Genomic DNA, 21,530 nt, shown 5'->3' on the forward strand with positions numbered 1-21,530 from the left:
ATAAGATAACTATATATATATGAATCGAATAAGGTTATGAACAAAGTTACTACCTCAAGTTACTTGGACAAGGTTGCTGTAAAAGAGAAGTAAAAACCTAGAACCAAAAGAGTGATGGAATTGGATGAAAGATTGGAAGTAAACTTGTGTTCTTGGAAGGATTCTTGAAGTGTTTTTGTAAGGGTTTTCTTATGATAATTAAGTGATGTTTTTGGAACTAGATCTTCATGGTTGTGAGCTGAGATGGTTAAGGGGTTTAAGGCTCATAAGTGTGTGTGTTTTTAGCTAGAGAATTGAAGTAAAAATGAATCAAAATGATGATCCCCCATGGCTCTTAAAAAACGTGAATGGGGGGAAACCAAGACAAGATTTTAGTTTGTAATTTTATGTATTTAGTCAAGTAATCATACAAAAGTAATTACCTTATACATAAGGCATGAACAAGGGCTGGTTGGTGGTGATTTGATGTGTATTTACCAATAGTAAATACGTATAGAAGCTAGGTATGATACGAGTACATATACTCTAGATATACGTATAGAAATCTTGTGAAAACGGAATGAGAATTCAAATATAGCTATCTTTTGTGAATATACTTATATGGTTTTATGTATTTAAGACCTTAAAAAGTGATTAAATACATTATATATACGATATATGTATAAACATTATAGGTCATAAGTATTTATGTCAAATAACGTTACGTATGGTTATCGTTTTGAAAACTTAAGTTAGTAGTTTCAAAATATACTTATAACTTATTGTTATTAGTACAAAATGAGATATTAAAATATCCATAAATCATGTTAAATATGTATATATACATATATATACACAAACGTATAATTATCATATATTATATAGTTCGTGATATCATCGGTCAAACTAGACGGTCAAACGTTGTGTAAAACTCTTTTCGAAAACATAAGTTTCAATAATTTGGATTGCTTATCATGTTGGTAAGGTTTAATTTATGTAAATATTAATCTTATAAGTATAGATCGATCGAAAAAGTCCGGGTCATTACAATATTCGATTTCGATAATTCAACCATAGAATGTAGTTTCACGTACTTGTGTCTATTTTGTAAATCATTTATAAAACCTGCATGTATTCTCATCCCAAAAATATTAGATTTTAAAAGTGGGACTATAACTCACTTTCACAGATTTTTACTTCGTCGAGAAGTAAGACTTGGCCACTGTTGATTCACGAACCTATAACAATATATACATATATATTAAAGTATGTTCAAAATATATTTACAACACTTTTAATATATTTTGATGTTTTAAGTTTATTAAGTCAGCTGTCCTCGTTAGTAACCTACAACTAGTTGTCCACAGTTAGATGTACAGAAATAAATCGATAAATATTATCTTGAATCAATCCGCGACCCACTGTATACGTATCTCAGTATTGATCACAACTCAAACTATATATATTTTGGAATCAACCTCAACCCTGTATAGCTAACTCCAACATTCACATATAGAGTGTCTATGGTTGTTTCGAAATATATTTAGATGTGTCGACATGATAGGTCGAAACATTGTATACGTGTCTATGGTATCTCAAGATTACATAATATATAATACAAGTTGATTAAGTTATGGTTGGAATAGATTTGTTACCAATTTTCACGTAGCTAAAATGAGAAAAATTATCCAATCTTGTTTTACCCATAACTTCTTCATTTTAAATCCGTTTTAAGTGAATCAAATTGCTATGGTTTCATATTGAACTCTATTTTATGAATCTAAACAGAAAAAGTATAGGTTTGTAGTCGGAAAAATAAGTTACAAGTCGTTTTTGTAAAGGTAGTCATTTCAGTCGAAAGAACGACGTCTAGATGACCATTTTAGAAAACATACTTCCACTTTGAGTTTAACCATAATTTTTGGATATAGTTTCATGTTCATAATAAAAATCATTTTCTCAGAATAACAACTTTTAAATCAAAGTTTATCATAGTTTTTAATTAACTAACCCAAAACAGCCCGCGGTGTTACTACGACGGCGTAAATCCGGTTTTACGGTGTTTTTCGTGTTTCCAGGTTTTAAATCATTAAGTTAGCATATCATATAGATATAGAACATGTGTTTAGTTAATTTTAAAAGTCAAGTTAGAAGGATTAACTTTTGTTTGCGAACAAGTTTAGAATTAACTAAACTATGTTCTAGTGATTACGAGTTTAAACCTTCGAATAAGATAGTTTTATATATATGAATCGAATGATGTTATGAACATCATTACTACCTCAAGTTTAGTAGGTAAACCTACTGGAAGTGACAAGAAATGATCTAGCTTCAAAGGATCTTGGATGGCTTGAAAGTTCTTGAAGTAGGATCATGACACAAAAACAAGTTCAAGTAAGATTTTTACTCGAATTAAGATAGTTTATAGTTATAGAAATTGAATCAAAGTTTGAATATGAATATTACCTTGAATAAGAAAGATAACCTACTGTATATAACAAAGGTTTCTTGATCTTAGATGATTACTTGGAATGGATTAGAAAGCTTGGAAGTAAATTAGTAAACTTGAAGGGATTTTTGAAGTGTTCTTGAAGTGTTCTTCCTATGATGATTATAGCTTGATTCTTGAAGTGATTTTTGATGAAGATGATGATTAACTACTGGAAAAATACGTTCATAATAGTGTGTGTGTGTTGAGAGAGAATTAGAAAGAGAATTGGAAGTGAAATGGAGTGAATGATGAGTGGTAATTGGTGAGTGGTGAGTGGGGTTAAAAGGATTTCTAGTTAGTTGACTAGCTCATGGTAGAAGTTAAAATTGATTAGTCATACATGACATAATCAAGAGTGGAATCCCATGCTAGTTCCTATTGGTATAAACCCATAGTAAGTACATTTTGAAGCTGTGTATAATACGGGTAAGAATACGACTAGAATTCTTGATGAAAGAAAAGAATGGGAAAGTAACTGTAACCATTTTCGTTAAGTATGAGTGTTTTGATATATGTCTTGAAGTCTTCCAAAAGTATTTTAATACATCTAAATACACTACATGTATATACATTTTAACTGAGTCGTTAAGTCATCGTTAGTCGTTACATGTAAGTGTTGTTTTGAAACCTTTAAGTTAACGATCTCAATTAATGTTGTTAACCCATTGTTTATTATATCTAATGAGATGTTAAATTATTATATTATCATGATATTATGATATATTAATATATCTTAATATGATATATATATACATTTAAATGTCGTTACAACGATAATCGTTACATATATGTCTCGTTTCGAAATCCTTAAGTTAGTAGTCTTGTTTATATGTATATAACTCATTGTTAATATACTTATGGAGATACTTACCTATCATAATCTCATGTTAACCATATGTATATCCATATATATATCGTCATGTCGTTTTTAAAAGTTTTAACGTTCGTGAATCGCCGGTCAACTTGGGTGGTCAATTGTCTATATGAAACATATTTCAATTAATCAAGTCTTAACAAGTTTGATTGCTTAACATGTTGGAAACATTTAATCATGTAAATATCAATCTCAATTAATATATATAAACATGGAAAAGTTTGGGTCACTACATATGGTATCCCAAGATTATATAATATATTAGAATACATATATAATACAATATAAGTTAGCTAGGATATGATTTGTATAGAATTGTTACAATATTTTCCATAGCTACAACAATCAAAAAATATCCAATCTTGTTTTACCCATAACTTATTCGTTTTAAATCCGTTTTGAGTGAATCAAATTGCTATGGTTTCATATTGAACTCTATTTTATGAATCTAAACAGAAAAAGTATAGGTTTATAGTCAGAAATATAAGTTACAAGTCATTTTTGTAAGAGGTAGTCATTTCAGTCGAAAGAACGACGTCTTGATGACCATTTTGAAAAACATACTTCAACTTTGAGTTTAACCATGACTTTTGGATATAGTTTCATGTTCATAAGAAAAATCGTTTTCCCAGAAGAACAACTTTTAAATTAAAGTTTATCATAGTTTTTAATTATCAAACCCAAAACAGCCCACGGTGTTACTATGACGGTGTATGTCCGGTTTTACGGTGTTTTTCGTGTTTCCAGGTTTTAAATCATTAAGTTAGCATATCATATAGATATAGGAAATGTGTTTAGTTGATTTTAAAAGTCAAGTTAGAAGGATTAACTTTTGTTTGCGAACAAGTTTAGAATTAACTAACTATGTTCTAGTGATTTCAAGTTTAAACCTTCGAATAAGATAGCTTTATATGTATGAATCGAATGATGTTATGAACATCATTACTACCTCAAGTTTTGTGGATAACCCTACTGGAAAAGAGACAAATGAATCTAGCTTCAAAGGATCCTTGGATGACTTGAAAGTTCTTGAAGCAGAATCATGACATGAAAACAAGTTCAAGTAAGATCATCACTCGAAATAAGATTGTTATAGTTATCGAAATTTAACCAAAGTTGGAATATGAGTATTACCTTGTATTTGAAAGATATCTTACTGTAAATAATAAAGATTTCTTGAGGTTGGATGATCACTTTACAAGATTGGAAGTAAGCTAGCAAACATGGAAGTATTCTTGATTTTATGAAACTAGAACTTATAGAATTTATGAAGAACACTTAGAACTTGAAGATAGAACTTGAGAGAGATCAATTAGATAAAGAAAATTGAAGAATGAAAGTGTTTGTAGGTGTTTTTGGTCGTTGGTATATGGATTAGATATAAAGGATGTGTAATTTTGTTTACATGTAAATAAGTCATGAATGATTACTAATATTTTTGTAATTTTATGAGATATTTCATGCTAGTTGCCAAATGATGGTTCCCACATGTGTTAGGTGACTCACATGGGCTGCTAATAGCTGATCATTGGAGTGTATATACCAATAGTACATACATCTAAAAGCTGTGTATTGTACGAGTACGAATACGGGTGCATACGAGTAGAATTGTTGATGAAACTGAACGAGGATGTAATTGTAAGCATTTTTGTTAAGTAGAAGTATTTTGATAAGTGTCTTGAAGTCTTTCAAAAGTGTATGAATACATATTAAAACACTACATGTATATACATTTTAACTGAGTCGTTAAGTCATCGTTAGTCGTTACATGTAAATGTTGTTTTGAAACCTTTAGGTTAACGATCTTGTAAAATGTTGTTAACCCATTGTTTATTATATCTAAAGAGATGTTAAATTATTACATTATTATGATATTATGATATATTAATATATCTTAGTATGATATATATACAGTTAAATGTTGTTACAACGATAATCGTTACATATATGTCTCGTTTCGAAATCATTAAGTTAGTAGTCTTGTTTTTACATATGTAGTTCATTGTTAATACACTTAATGACATGTTTACTTATCATTTATCATGATTAAACATAGTGTATCAATATCTTAATATGATTCATATGTATTTAGTAAAACGTTGTTATAACAATAATCGTTATATATATCGTTTCGAGTTTCTTAATTCAATAAACTCAATTTTATTTATATAACTCATTGTTAAAATACCTAATGAGATACTTACTTATCATAATATCATGTTAACTATATATATATATATATATATATATATATATATATATATATATATATATATATATATATATATATATATATATATATATATATCCATATATATGTCATCATATAGTTTTTACAAGTTTTAACGTTCGTGAATCACCGGTCAACTTGGGTGGTTAATTGTCTATATAAAACCTATTTCAATTAATCAAGTCTTAACAAGTTTGATTGCTTAACATGTTGGAAACATTTAATCATGTAAATAACAATTTCATTTAATATAAATAAACATGGAAAAGTTCGGGTCACTACAGAATGCGGGGCACCAATGTACAACTTCAAAAATGGCATCCTGTATAGGAAATCATTCACAGAGCCTTACTTAAGATGGGTTGGCCCAGCACAGGCCAAAGAGATCATACAAGAAATACACGAAGGAGCCTGCTCCACACATTCCGTCTACCGAACGATAGTTAGCAGAATCAAGAGAATGGGTTATTTCTGGCTACACATGTACCGGGACACATATGACCTGATCGTAAACTGTGAGGCATGTCAAATACACGCTCCCATCAACAGATCCCCTCGCCATAACATGATTCCTATACATGCCGCTTGGACGTTCTGCAAATGGGGGATCGACATTGTCGGCCCATTCCCAAGAGGTGTCGGAAACGTCAAATTCCTAGTAGTCGCAATCGACTACTTTACAAAATGGGTCGAGGAAAAACAGTTAAGCACGATCACGGGACGAAAAATCTTAACCTTTTTATGGGAGGATATTGTCTGTCGTTTCGGTTTACCACGGGAGATAGTCAGCGACAATGGCACACAGTTTGCACACAATCCATTTAAGGACTGGTGTGCAGACATGGACATTCAACACTCATTTACTTCTGTGGCCTACCCACAGGCCAACGGATAAGTCGAGGTCACTAATAGAGACATCGTTGCCGGGATAAAAGCAAGATTAGGTAACCACCGGCAAGGATGGTTGGACGAGCTCCAACATGTACTATGGGCACACCGGACAACACCAAAAGACAGTACGAACGAAACACCTTTCAGCTTGGTGTACGGCACCAAAGCAGTTATCCCGGATGAGGTGCTTGTCCCAACCAACCGAATACCAACATTCGATGAACAGCAAAACGATGAAGCATTACGAAAAAACTTGGGTGCTCTAGAAGAATGACGGATGATAGCACATATCCGGCAAGCCGAAAAGAAGAAAAAAATCGCAAACCACTATGACAAAAAAGACAAGCCACTGGACTTTCAGTTAAACGCCTTGGTGTTACGTAGCAACGAGGCCAGCCGACAGCAAGATGTTGGAAAACTTGGCCCAAGATGGGAGGGACCTTACAGGGTTGTCGGCATAACTAACTATGGCGCATACCACCTGGAGACACCAGACAGAGTTCCGATACAACGCCCTTGGCACGCCTTTCATTTGAAGAAATATCATGTGTAACTTGTCTTAAAATTTAGTTATATATTATTTTTTAAAAATTATATGAAAGAATTTAGTTTAAATGTGTATTCATTCACATAATTTTCATCAAATAAATTATAAATATAACACAAAGAAAAATATTTACAGTCAAAGTTGAATTAACTTTAAGAAGTCATGACAATTGTAGTTGGAAAGGGAGTATTTTTTTTATCAGTGAACAATTATTTTATTTTGATATATATATATATATATATATATATATATATATATATATATATATATATATATATATATATATATATATATATATATATATATATATATATATATATATAGAGAGAGAGAGATCAAGGGGGAAGTGACATGTCGGGGGAAGTAATTTTTTTTTTCTTTTTGAAATTCTTTTTTACAAACATTAAGATTTAGTGAAGATTTGAACATTTAAAAAAGACACTTTGTGATAAACATTATTATTTTGACCTAGAAAGCGCTCGAAAAAATAACATTCATCGTGATAAATGTTAATTCTTCGAGAGTTTTTTTTTAACTTATATGTAGTTTTTTTTAAAATTTAGCCCGATTTAGAGTTTAGGTATTAGTGTTTTGAGTTTAGTCCCTAAACCCTAAACCCTAAAACCTAACTATAAACCGTTTAGGTTAAAAATTCAATCTAAACTCTAAACCTAAACCCTAAACCCTAATTTGTAAACCCTAATTTCTAAATCCTAATTTCTAAATAACTTTCATCACGATGAACGTTAATTTTTAGAGCGCTTTCTAGGATAAAATAATAACATTTATCGCAAAGTGTCTTTTTTTAAATGTTCATATTTTCACTTAATCATAATGTTAAAACAAAAATTAGAAAAACAAAAATAAATAAATATTTACTTCCCCGGACATGTCACTTCCCTCTATATATATAACCAAAAAGGTTTTTGCTTAAGTGTCATTTTGTGATTAAATTGAATTAATTATTAATTATAATTTAATATATACATATAAATTTTACATTATATATATATATATATATATATATATATATATATATATATATATATATATATATATATATATATATATATATAGGGGCAGGATCAATGGGGAAGTAACCAATCGGAAGGGAGCGGGGGGAAGCAATTTTTTTTTTCGTTTTTTTTGGAATTTTTTTTTTCAGGCATCAAGATCACACGAAAATATGAACATTTAGAAAAGACACTTCGTGATGAATGTTATTATTTAGGCGGAAAAACGATCGACAAAAATAACATTCAAGATAATATTGTTCGTGTAGAAAGTTAACGTTTTTTTCTTCTTCATGTTTTGTGAAGTAAAATTTAGCCCGATTTAGAGTTTAGGGTTTAGAGTTTGGTGTTTTGGGTTTATTCCATAAACCCAAAACACCAAAATCTAAACCCTAAACCTTAAACTCTAAACTTTTCGTGTTAAAAACTCAATCTAAATCCTAAATCTAAACCCTAAATCTAAACCCTAAACCCTAAATTTCTAAACCCTAATATCTAAACCATATAAACCCTAATATCTAAACCCTAATATCTAAACCCTAATATCTAAAACCTCAACATACGCTCGAAAAACACGATAATTGTTATATATATATTACTTCTTCGAGCGTTTTTCCGTCAAAACAAAAACATTTATCACAAAGTGTCTTTATTAAATGTTCATATTTTCATCCAATCTATAATGTTCGTGAACAAAGATTTTTCAAAAAAACGAAAAAATAAAAAATTTGCTTCCCCCCGATTGGTTACTTCCCTCTTGATCCTACCACTATATATATATATATATACAAAAAAAAATTTCGTTTTTTTTGGAATTTTTGTTTCCGGCATCAAAATCACACGAAAATATGAACATTTAAAAGAGACACTTCGTGATGAATGTTATTATTTTGGCGGGAAAATGATCGACAAAAATAACATTCAAAATAATATTGTTCGTGAAAAATATGAACGTTTTTTTCTTCATGTTTTGTGAAGTAAAATTTAGCCCGATTTAGAGTTTAGGGTTTAGGGTTTAGGGTTTGGTGTTTTGGGTTTATTCCATAAACCCAAAACACCAAACCCTAAACCCTAAACCCTAAACTCTAAACCGTTCGCGTTAAAAACTCAATCTAAATTCTAAATCTAAACCCTAAATCTAAACCCTAAACCTAAATTTCTAAACCCTAGTATCTAAACCCTATAAACCCTAATATCTAAACCCTAATATCTAAATCCCAATAGCTAAAACCTCAACATACGCTCGAAAAACACGATAATTGTTATATATTACTTCTTCGAGCATTTCCCGCCAAAATAAAAACATTTATCACAAAGTGTCTCTACTAAATGTTCATATTTTCATCTCATCTATAATGTTCGTGAACAAAGTTTTTCAAAAAACGAAAAAAATGCTTTTGCTTCCCCCCGCTTCCCCCCGATTGGTTACTTCTCTCTTGATCCTACCACTATATATATATATATATATATATATATATATATATATATATATATATATATATATGAGAAAATTTTCAAATGAATCCAACTTTTAAGTTGAGATCCAAGTTACCAATCAGAGTGCGATATGTGGCACGACAAACACATGTGATTGAAAAAAAAATAAAAAAAAAATTTCGCAATTTTTTTTTAAATTTTTTTTTTCAATCACATGTGATTGGATTTGACATGCAGTAAATCACATGTGATTCTGTATGTCAATCACATGTGATTGTGAAACCCAATCGCGTGTGATTTTGTATGTCAAATCCAATCACATGTGATTAAAACAAAATTTAAAAAAAAAATTTAAAAAGTAAATTTTTTTTTTCAATCACATGTGATTAGATTTAACATGGAAAATCACATGTGATTGGGTTTTACGAATGTGATTAGATTTGACCTACTAAATTTAAAAAAAAAATAAAAATAAAAAATTTTCTAAAAAAATAAAAATTTTCGAAAAAAAAAATTTTCGAAAAAAAAATTTTCAAAATTTTTTTTTTTTTAAAATTTGTAAAAAAATTATTCTTTTTTCAATCACATATGATTGTCGCGTCACATGTCGCGCTCTGATTGGTCCGTTGGCAATCAAATTATTGGATTCAATAGGTTACAACTCCCCATATATATATATATATATAGTGGTAGGATCAAGAGGGAAGTAACCTTTCGGGGGGAAGCGGGGGGAAGCAAAAACTTTTTTTTTCGTTTTTTGAAAAAACTTTGTTCACGAACATTATAGATGAGATGAAAATATGAACATTTAGTAGAGACACTTTGTGATAAATGTTTTTATTTTGGCGGGAAAACGCTCGAAGAAGTAATATATAACAATTATCGTGTTTTTCGAGCGTATTTTGAGGTTTTAGCTATTGGGGTTTAGATATTAGGGTTTATAGGATTTAGATATTAGGGTTTAGAAATTTAGGGTTTAGGGTTTAGATTTAGGGTTTAGATTTAGGGTTTAGATTGAGTTTTTAACACGAACGGTTTAGAGTTTCCATAAACTCAAAACACCAAACCCTAAACCCAAAACACCAAACCTTAAACCCTAAACCCTAAACCCTAAACTCTAAATCGGGCTAAATTTTACTTCACAAAACATGAAAAAAAAACGTTCATATTCTTCACGAACAATATTATCTTGAATGTTATTTTTGTCGATCGTTTTCCCGCCTAAATAATAACATTCATCACGAAGTGTCTCTTCTAAATGTTCATATATTCGTGTGATCTTGATGCCGGAAAAAAAAAATTCAAAAAAAACGAAAAAAAAAAAAAATTTTGCTTCCCCCGCTTCCCCCCGATTGGTTACTTCCCCATTGATCCTGCCCCTATATATATATATATATATATATATATATATATATATATATATATATATATATATATATATATATATATATATATATATATTATACACGTAAATACTAATGTGGACACTAATTTTAGAACAGGTCAAGTATTACAAAACGTTTTCCTCGAGTATGATACACACAGTCAATTTTCGATGGCAGTTTGTTTTTTGAAAGGCCTATAAATTTCAAATATGGCACCAATACCAATTAACATGAATTAATAATGGACATCCAGTATTCCATTTCTTTTCTCATCTTCTTAGCTGTCCTCTTATTCTTCATCATCAAACAATTTAAGAAAACTGATTCAAACAAAAAACTACCTCCAGAGCTATGGAAGCTCCCCATACTTGGCCACGTACATCATCTCATCGCAACACAACCACATCGAGCTCTTGCAAACATGGCTGAAAAACTCGGACCAATTGTCCATCTACAACTAGGTGAGATCTCGGCCATCGTCATATCATCTCCTTCTTTAGCCAAAGATATCATGAAAACCCATGATATCTCTTTTGCAAACAGACCCAAGCTTCAAAGTACCGAAATCGTTGCATACAAGTACACTGATATTGCTTTCTCTCCCTACGGTGACTACTGGAGACAAATGCGTAAGATATGTGTCTTGGAGCTTCTAAGTGCTAAAAAAGTTCAATCTTTTCGATCTCTTCGTGAACAAGAGTCATGGAACCTTATTGAATCAATGGCCATGAAAGGATCGACAAGTGTAAATCTCACTGACAAAATTATGACCATGATGAACACCATTATATGCCAGGTTGCGGTTGGGAGCAAATGCAAGGATCAGGAGACTTTTGTTGCAGGGATTAATGAAGTAATACATTTATCTAGTGGTTTTGATGTGTCTGATCTTTTCCCATCTAGTAAATTGTTGCCTCTAGTTACTGGCACGAGGAACAAATTGATGAAATTAAGAAACAAGATGGATAAAATTCTTGATGACATCATCTCCGACCACCAAGAACGTCGTGCAGGTAAACGGATCAATCACGAGAACGAAGATCTTCTTGATGTTCTTTTGAGGTTAAAAAATAATGGTGGTCTTGAATTTCCAATAACTGAAGATAACATCAAAGCAGTCATACTGGTAATAAATTATTAATTAGTAATCCTTATATACGAGTTATTATTTGTTATTTTTAAGAATACCTTATTGAGTTATCAGTAGAATATGAATGTTGTTATCGCACCTACAGGATATGTTTGCAGCGGGCACAGATACTTCGTCGGCAACAATTATATGGGCAATGTCAGAACTAATGAAGAACCCAAAGGTCATGAAGAAAGCACAGACCGAAATTAGGGAGGTACTCATGGGAAAGATTAAGATACAAGAGTCGGATATTCAAGAGCTAGACTGTATAAAACTAGTAATTAAGGAAACTTTAAGGTTACACCCTCCTCTTCCATTGTTATTGCCAAGAGAATGTCGGGAAAAGTGTGAGATTGGCGGATATGAAATCCCTATCAAAACAAAAGTTATAATTAACTCATGGAAAATAGGTCGGGATCCAAATTTCTGGGTTGATCCTGAACGTTTCGTACCAGAAAGATTTAGGGAGAGTTCTGTTAGCATGATGGGCACGGATTTTGAATTTTTCCCATTTGGGGCGGGAAGAAGAATGTGTCCAGGGATGACGTTAGGATTGGCTAATCTGGAACTCCCACTTGCGATGCTACTATACCACTTCAATTGGGAACTTCCAAACAATGAAACACCCGAAGAACTTGAAATGGCCGATTCTCTTGGAGCTACTCTTAAGCGAAAAAATGACTTGTTTTTGGTTCCAAGTCCTTACAATACAAATCGTTGATCCCCTCGTGTGTAGACTTTATACCAAATCTTAGGTTTCATTTTCTGTTTTGAGTTTTTAAATGTACCAATAATGTGCTAAACAATATTATTACCAATAGCATTCTGTTTTACACCTTCAGGTACTATTTTTCCATCTGCGTGTTTATCTTTGAAGGTTAATAATGAGATAACTACTTAATATGACTTAGTATACCAATATTTCCTGCACTTATGTTGTTGTACGACTAGTTGGGGTTATCCCCTATTTGTTAGCTAGTTATGTATTCATGTACACTCTTATATATATTCAATATACTGGACACCAAAGTGTGTGATTTCACAACTATTATATGGTATCAGCCTAGTATACTCCTGGTTTCTCTCCTCCTTCTTCTCTAATCATGGCCGGTGAATCCTCCAATACTGATACCGATTCACCTCTCCCTCCAAACACTGTTCTGCATATGCTAAATATTAAACTTTCTTCCACTAATTACCTTCTATGGCATAAGCAAATGATTCCTCTTTTGGAATACCAAAAACTAACCGGTTATGTAAATGGAACCATTCCCAAACCGGCACCAACAATCACCTCCGGTGATACTGTTATTGCAAATCCGGCTTATTCGTCTTGGGTTGCTGCTGATCAACAGGCTTTAATTCTTCTTCAATCTTCGCTATCAGAAGAAGCCATGACGAAAACCCTAGGCCACAACACTTCTCACGCAATCTGGGAGCGCTTGAACGCACCTATCACCATGATTCGGTTGAACGTGTTCACACTCTTAGGGATTCTCTTTGACATCTCAAAAAGAGCTTATCCATTGTTGCTGAATTTTCAAAGAAATTCAAAGGTACCTGTGATCAATTACAAGCAATTGGGAATCAGTTCTGAAGATGATAAGTTTCATTGGTTTTTGTGTGGACAGCCTTCTCTACCACACAAAGGCTTAAGACAACTAGACCACCATTTCATGATCTTTTATCTCAGACAGAGAGCCATGAGATGTTTCTTCAGTCTGTTACCGAATCCACTGATACCCCGGTTGCCTTCAACACTACCACCACACATGTTTCCTCTTCCTCCAATTATCGTGGTCGTGGTAGGAATAATTATCGTGGCTCATCTCAACGCATTAGAGGATATAGCAATCGTCGCCCTCCTCGCTGTCAATTATGTCACAAAGAAGGTCACTATGCTTCACAGTGTCCAGAAATGCACACCTTTTCTTGAGGGTCTCCCTCACTTGATGCTAATCTTGCTGAGGTGTTTCAAGCTCAGTGTAATACCTCCGATTGGTATGTTGACATGGGTGCATTAGCACATATAACTCCATGTTCTACCACTCTTGATACTCCTACTTCATATTCTGGTAATGAATGTAAATGTTACTTCTGTGTTACCAACTCCACGTTTATGTTCAACTTGTCAGTTAGCTAAAAGAAAATGATTGCCTTTTGATTTAAAATTAAAATATTCTTTGCATATTTTGGACTTGATTCATTGTGATTTGTGGGGTCCTTCTCCTATTATATCTGTTGATGGTTACCGTTATTACGCCATATTTATTGATGATCATTCTAGATTTACTTGGTTTTAACCTATGAAGGCAAAATCTGATTTTTATACAATTTTTTCCGCCTTCGTTGCCCTTGTTCAAACTCAATTTTCAAGTAAAATCAAGACATTTCAATCTGATGACGGAAGTGAATTTGTAAATCAGCAGGTCTGCAAGTTCCTATCTCAGAATGGAACGCAACATCAACTCTCGTGTCCGTATACGCCGCAACAAAACGGAAGTGCTGAGCGAAAACATCGTCTTATCACTGAAACGGGTTTAGCTATTATGTTGAATTCGTACATTCCATCTACGTACGGGACACATGCATTTAGTACCGCTGTCTATATTATTAATCGGCTACCCATAAAATTGTTGCAAAATAAGTCTCCATATGAGCTTGCTTCCTCTCGGAAACCATCATATGGTAATTTTCGGGTGTTTGGTTGTTGCGTTTACCCGTATCTTCGCAATTATTCTAGTCACAAAATGATGTGTGCAGAGGTGTATACGAAATAGTTATATTTTTACTACGAAATACTATTAAATACGATACAATTTTACACAAGTTATTTATTTATTTATAGAGTGGATATACCTAAACCTTGCTACAACACTTATAGGCAGTGTACCTAATCGTACAGTAGTGTAGTTTTTAGTAAGTCCGGTTCGTTCCACAGGGAGCTAGCCAAGTTTAACGCTATAATTTTAAAACTATATTTGTAAATATATAAATATATATATATATATATATATATATATATATATATATATATATATATATATATATATATATATATATATATATATATATATATATATATATATATATATAAGTAGTATTATTATTATAAAAGGGGGTTTTTACCGTTTAATGACCGGTTTGTCGATTTTAAAACTTTAGTCGCAGTTAAAACCTAATGTAAAAATATAAATACAACTTAATTTAAAGCGTAAAGTAAATGACTATAAATAAAATTTCGATAATTAAAAAGTACGATAATTAAAAGTGCAATTAAATAAAATGATAGTAAATAAAAGTGCGATGAAATATGAAATAAAGGAATTATGCTTATTTAAACTTCCATAATCATGATGTTTGACGTGATGTTTTTAGTTTAGTACCATGGGTTAATTGTCCTTTTTCCTGGATTATTCGATATGTCCATACGGTTTTGTCCATAATAGTCCATCAGTCATAAATATAAAGTGCGAGAGTCTTCATCAAATTATCCTTATACCCGAAGTCAAATATTCCAACTAATTGGGGATTTGAACTGTAACAAGGTCTTAATACTTTGTTTAATGAATACACCAGGTTATCGACTGCGTGTAATCCAAGGTTTTATTACTTTGTTAACAATTACACCAATTACCCTTGTATGTAATTCACCCCTGTTTCAACAAGTCTATTGATTATTAATCTATCCCCGTATCCGGTCAAATGAATAATTATTGGTATTTATAGATATCCCGCCCACCGTACCCAGTCAAGCGTATGTGGTTATATATAAATACGTCAAATTATAAGTCTATATATTAAATTAACGAGGTATCATTTAGTTAATATAAAGCCCATTAATAGCCCATAGTCTAATTTCCACAAGTGTCGTTCTTTTGTTCAAACCCCAATTATGGTACAAAGCCCAATTACCCCGTCTTTAATATTTAGCCCAACATCACGATTATTTCGATTTAAATAAGCATAATAATAACTTAGCTACGAGACATTAATTTAAAAAGGTTGAACATAACTTACAATGATTAATAATAGCGTAGCGTTACACGGACATAATTTCGACTTACACACTTACAACATTCGCTAACATACCCTTATTATTATTAAATTAAAATTAAAATTAAAATTAAAATATAAATATAAATATAATTATATATCGTGAGAGAGAGATATTGAATTAGGTGTATTACATTCGACTAAAACTGCGCCTTTTATAGCAATGTGGCCAAACTTTTTGCTCCATGCGATCGCATGGTAATTGTGCCTTCTAGCCATGCGATCGCATGGCTTGGGAATCCAGCTCACATTCGTTTGTCACCTAGTTTGCCGATGGTTTTTAATTTATAATATAATATATATATATATAATTTTAAGAATTATTTATATATTATATTATATTTATGTGCATAGTTGACTTGTAATGTTTAGTCCGTTGCGTCGAGCGTTGAGAGTTGACTCTGGTCACTGTTCCGGATTTTCGAACGTCCTTGCGTACAATTTAATATCTTGTATTTTGCGTTTTGCGGCTCGTACTCTTGTAATTTTGAGATGTTTCTCATCAATAATTTGAACCACTTTGATTGTATTTTGTACTTTTTAGCGTTTTGGTCGTTTGCGTCTTCAAATCATCGAATCTGTCTTTTGTCTTCACCTTTTATTATTTAAACGAATATCACTTGTAAATAGAACAATTGCAACTAAAAGCTTGTCTTTCTTGAGGAATAATGCTATGAAATATATGTTCATTTTTAGCATTATCAAATATTCCCACACTTGAGCGTTGCTTGTCCTCAAGCAATATAGTCTTGAAATAAAATTCTAGAATCACTTCTTTATTCTTCACTCTTTGTACATCAGTGATTTTAATACGGCGGTATGAACAATGGTAGTAACGATGTGGTTTACAGTCCCACATGACTATGAAAATTTAGATCCTTAAGGAAATTGGATCTTTATGAAAATATTTGATCTTTCAAAAATACAATGTAGCTTTTACCCTAGATAAGTTTTCTGGAATAACCCTTCACCGGTGTTTGCAAAATGTTTTTGTGGGTTGTGTGGGTTTCATATTTAAAATTTTAGCTCAAAACTTGCGGTTTTGTGTCACCCATTTGCTAACCTTGTATTAGGAAAGCAACACGTCCAGTATACTTGTTCCGTATATTACCTTTCGGTAAACTACCATCCGGTTGTAAAGGAAGGCGTTGAACAAGCAACTGTTGAGGCAATGTCCCGTGACATGCTTTTGATTATGGTCTATAACGTGTCGGATGCAATTACTATCCTTTGTAGGAGCAATAGTAAAGATCACCCTATAGTTTTTCGGTCTGACACAAGGTCCTGTCTTTGACCATGCTATGCAACCACCGTTCTTACGGTTGACACCCGATTTGGTTCAGGTGACCTAATGAATTTCCAGGTGAATTCCTAGGATTTTACGTTCAATGGTAATGAACGCATTAGAAATGGGTTTTCAGAAAATAAATCGGTTTGTAATTTGATCAAAATATTTTCTCGTTCAAGCTCAAGTTTAGATATCATTGAATTCCATGAGTTTGTAATTCTCAATCTTTAAGGTCAATCTCAAGGATTGAGTAATATCAGTCTTAAAAGCTGATTTTTGATCTTTAAGGAGATTATCCTTTCTGGGGATCTGATTCATTAGTCTTATAAGCTAATTTGCACGGTGCCCCCCATTGTACGAGACAGATCCTCTCATGGTTAGGATAAGTCTGACCACTTGGCGACCCTGTTTGATGCTGAGGTCCGTAGATTTCCAGCTAATTTTCGAGAAAACTTTTCAAGGTTTTTCGTAGACTCTACAACTGGTCTGGACGACAACTTCCTGACCTAAATCAAGAAGCGCTTGTCTTTTTCGGAAGACTTTACTTCCTTTTAATGATGGAATTAATTCATTGTGTAGATCCATATTTCTTTTAAATATATTACAATTTACCGGGCAAAACAGTTAATTTCGTCCAAAACAAAAGTGTCTTCAATTATTTGTACAAAAATTTGTGACATATGTTCTAAATAACTTGGTAAATTTTTCCCACACTTGTCTTTTATTTTCCTTTCTTTGCCTTTTTATTTTCCTCTATTCTATTTTAAATGAATTCTAACATTTTGGGTTGTTTCTCAATTTATGTCCTTTCCGAGGTAACAATAATTTCGGTGTTAACACCTAGTTTTTATTGTTCATAAATATGTATAAACATGATTTTGAGTTCATTTAATTGAAAATTTTGAAAAATTTTACTAGAATTGGGTAGTCAGTATATAAGACTAGGGCTGTTCTTTATTATCAGAGAGCACTAGATTTTAATACAACTACTGCGTTACTAGTATTTTTAATGGTAACCAAGTGTATAAGTCAAAAATTTTAAAAATTCGAAAGAATTTAACCCCTTCCCACACTTAAGATCTTGCAATGCCCTCATTTGCAAGAAATCAGTAATAATTTAAATTATTGAGGGAGATTAGTGTAGAAAAATGATTAAATTTTACCAAAGTTTCCAAACATATTGGCGTTTGTTTGTTGAATGATAAATGGTGCACATCATTTGTTCATTCCGTCTTGTTGTTACATCACATTTGTTTTTCGTTTTGTCGTCAAAATTAGTAGCTTTTGCTGAACTTAATGCCAGTCTTTGAAAATGCGCTGTTTTACCCTATTGTGTACAATTGACAAAATACATACATACAAATAATAACATGCATGGTAATTTGAAATGGGACTTAACATCCCACTTTCAAATCAAATATGAAATATTAGTACAACATAATAAAAAAAATTAAAACTTACATTAAAGTATCACAATATTATATGTTTAAACATAAATAAATAAAAATAATAAAAGATAAAAATTATAGAAATCACCAACGGAAACTGTATCAATCTGGATAGGGGTTCCAGTTCATGTTGTCGGGCGGGTTCTACGGTTGGTTATAGGTGTACTGATAGGCCTGGTTAGGGTCGTAGAGAGTGAATGGTGGTCGCATATCGGGCTGGTAAGGAGGATAGTAAGCAGGTCGGGTCGGTACGTAGTTATTTGGTACCTGAGGTGATAGATGGCTCATGATCTGATGCTGATGATAGTGCCATCTATCATGCTGTCATTGCCTAGAATGCTCGTACACATTCTCGGCTTGCCACTGCTCGTACCGACCATGTCTAGCCTCGTTTGTCATTTCTACCTCATCTATACGCTGGTAGACGTCAGTTATAGCCTCCCTAATGACATCCCTAATGCCATCCGATTCCTCCATTTCCTCATCTGAACCTCTCTCTAGCTGTGGATGACTACCATCATATGGTACTGCCTGATTGCGTCTGCTCTTTAATACCTTAGCACCCTGATAGACCTTCAATCCAAAATGTCAATCTGTTCCCAACATACCATCAGTGGACCCCCTTGATCCCTATCTACACCTAAATACTCTCCAATGAGAGTAACTGATGTTAAAGCTAAGGGGTATAAAATACTATTAAATTTTAGCAGGAAACACTATTAAATACGATACAATTTTACACAAGATATTTATTTATTTATAGAATGGATATACTTAAACCTTGCTACAACACTTATAGGCAGTGTACCTAATCGCACAGTAGTGTAGTTTTTAGTAAGTCCGGTTCGTTCCACAGGGAAATCTTTAAACAAAGCTCAACGCTATATTAGTTTACTTTTATAAAAATACAAACATATATATAAGTAATATTATTATTATAAAGGGGGGTTTTTACCGTTTAATGACCGGTTTGTCGATTTTAAAACTTTAGTCGAAGTTAAAACCTAATGTAAAATATAAAATAAATACAAGACTTAAATTAAAGCGTAACGTAAATAACGATAATGAAATTGCGAATAATAAAAGTGCGATAAAATAAAATTACGATAATTAAAAAGTACGATAATTAAAAGTGCGATTAAATAATAAATAAAAGTGCGATAATTAGAAGTGCAATTAAATATAAAATAAAGGAAATTAAATATGAAATAAAAGAATTATGCTTATTTAAACTTCCGTAATCATGATGTTTGACGTGTTGATTTTAGTTTTATGCCCATGGGTTAATTGTCCTTTGTCCTGGATTATTTAATATGTCCGTCTGGCTTTTGTCCATAACAGTCCATCAGTCATAAATATAAATTGCAAGTGTCCTTGTCAAATTATTATTATACCCGAAGATAAATATTCCAACTAATTGGGGATTCGAATTGTAACAAGGTTTTAATACTTTGTTTAATGAATACACCAGGTTATCGACTGCGTGTAAACCAAGGTTTTACTACTTTGTTAACAATTACACCAATTACCCTTGAATGTAATTTCACCCCTGTTTTAATTATTCTAGTGGCTATTAATCCATTCCCGTGTCCGGTTAAATGAACGATTATTCGTACATATAAATACCCCGCCCATCGTGTCCGATCGAGTGTATATGGTAATTTATAGGGACGCCCAATTGTAAATCTTTATATTAACATTAACAAACTTTCATTTAGTTAAACAAATATAAAGCCCATTAATAGCCCATAGTCTAATTTCCACAAGTGTCGTTCTTTTGTCCAAACCCCAATTATGGTACAAAGCCCAATTACCCAATTTTAGTAATTAGCCCAACATCATGATTACTTCGTTTTAAATAAGCATAATAATAACTTAGCTACGAGACATTAATGTAAAAAGGTTGAACATAACTTACAATGATTAAAAATAGCGTAGCGTTACACGGACAGAATTTCGACTTACACCCTTACAACATTCGCTAACATACCCTTATTATTAGAATTAAAATTAAAATTAAAATATAAATTATATATATATATATATATATATCGTATGATAAGAAGAAAAAAAGATGATGAATTTTGATCAGAATTCGGGTTGCTTTATAGCCAGAGTCGAATTTTGGGGCTCCGCGACTCGCGGCAAAAGCCTCTCCAAACTCCGCGAGTCGCGGAGATAGAAATTACAGCTCAGTCCTTGGAGTTTTCTCTGCCGACGGTTTTTAATATATATATATAATATATATATAATTAATATAATTAATTATATATTATATTATATTTATATACATAGTTAACTTGTAATTTTTAGTCCGTTGCGTCGAGCGTTAAGAGTTGACTCTGGTCCCGGTTCCGGATTTTCGAACGTCCTTGCGTACAATTTTATATTTTGTACTTTGCGTTTTGAATCTTGTACTCTTGTAATTTCGAGACGTTTCTTATCAATAATTGGAACCTTTTTGATTGTCTTTTGTTCTTTTGAGCTTTTTGGTCGTTTGCGTCTTCAATTCGTCGAATCTGTCTTTTGTCTTCACCTTTTATTATTTAAACGAATATCTCTTGTAAATAGAACAATTGCAACTAAAAGCTTGTCTTTCTTGAGGAATAATGCTATGAAATATATGTTCATTTTTAGCATTATCAAATATTCCCACACTTGAGCGTTGCTTGTCCTCAAGCAATATTGTCTTGAAATACTAGAATCACTTCTTTATTCTTCACACTTTGTACATCAGTGATTTCTATACGGCGGTATAA

General features: G+C 32.1%; 1 protein-coding gene across 1 annotated transcript; it reads left to right on the top strand.

Moving 5' to 3' along the window:
* The first annotated feature begins 11,088 nt into the window (after window positions 1–11,088).
* LOC139874807 (cytochrome P450 71AV8-like) lies at window positions 11,089–12,772 on the top strand. The gene is made up of 2 exons (XM_071862203.1): window positions 11,089–11,973; window positions 12,083–12,772. The coding sequence occupies exons 1-2, from the start codon at window positions 11,089–11,091 to the stop codon at window positions 12,698–12,700; spliced, it is 1,503 nt and encodes a 500-aa protein (XP_071718304.1). The 3' UTR covers window positions 12,701–12,772.
* Window positions 12,773–21,530: the final 8,758 nt, after the last annotated feature.

Source organism: Rutidosis leptorrhynchoides, chromosome 11, assembly GCF_046630445.1.
Source record: "Rutidosis leptorrhynchoides isolate AG116_Rl617_1_P2 chromosome 11, CSIRO_AGI_Rlap_v1, whole genome shotgun sequence".
Classification (NCBI taxonomy): domain Eukaryota; kingdom Viridiplantae; phylum Streptophyta; class Magnoliopsida; order Asterales; family Asteraceae; genus Rutidosis; species Rutidosis leptorrhynchoides.

Bases quoted from the DNA above. Each gene is read 5' to 3' on its own strand.
- LOC139874807 (XM_071862203.1), top strand. From the start codon at position 11,089: ATGGACATCCAGTATTCCATTTCTTTTCTCATCTTCTTAGCTGTCCTC. The intron at 11,974-12,082 runs GTAATAAATTAT...TCGCACCTACAG, and splicing joins ACATCAAAGCAGTCATACTG to GATATGTTTGCAGCGGGCAC.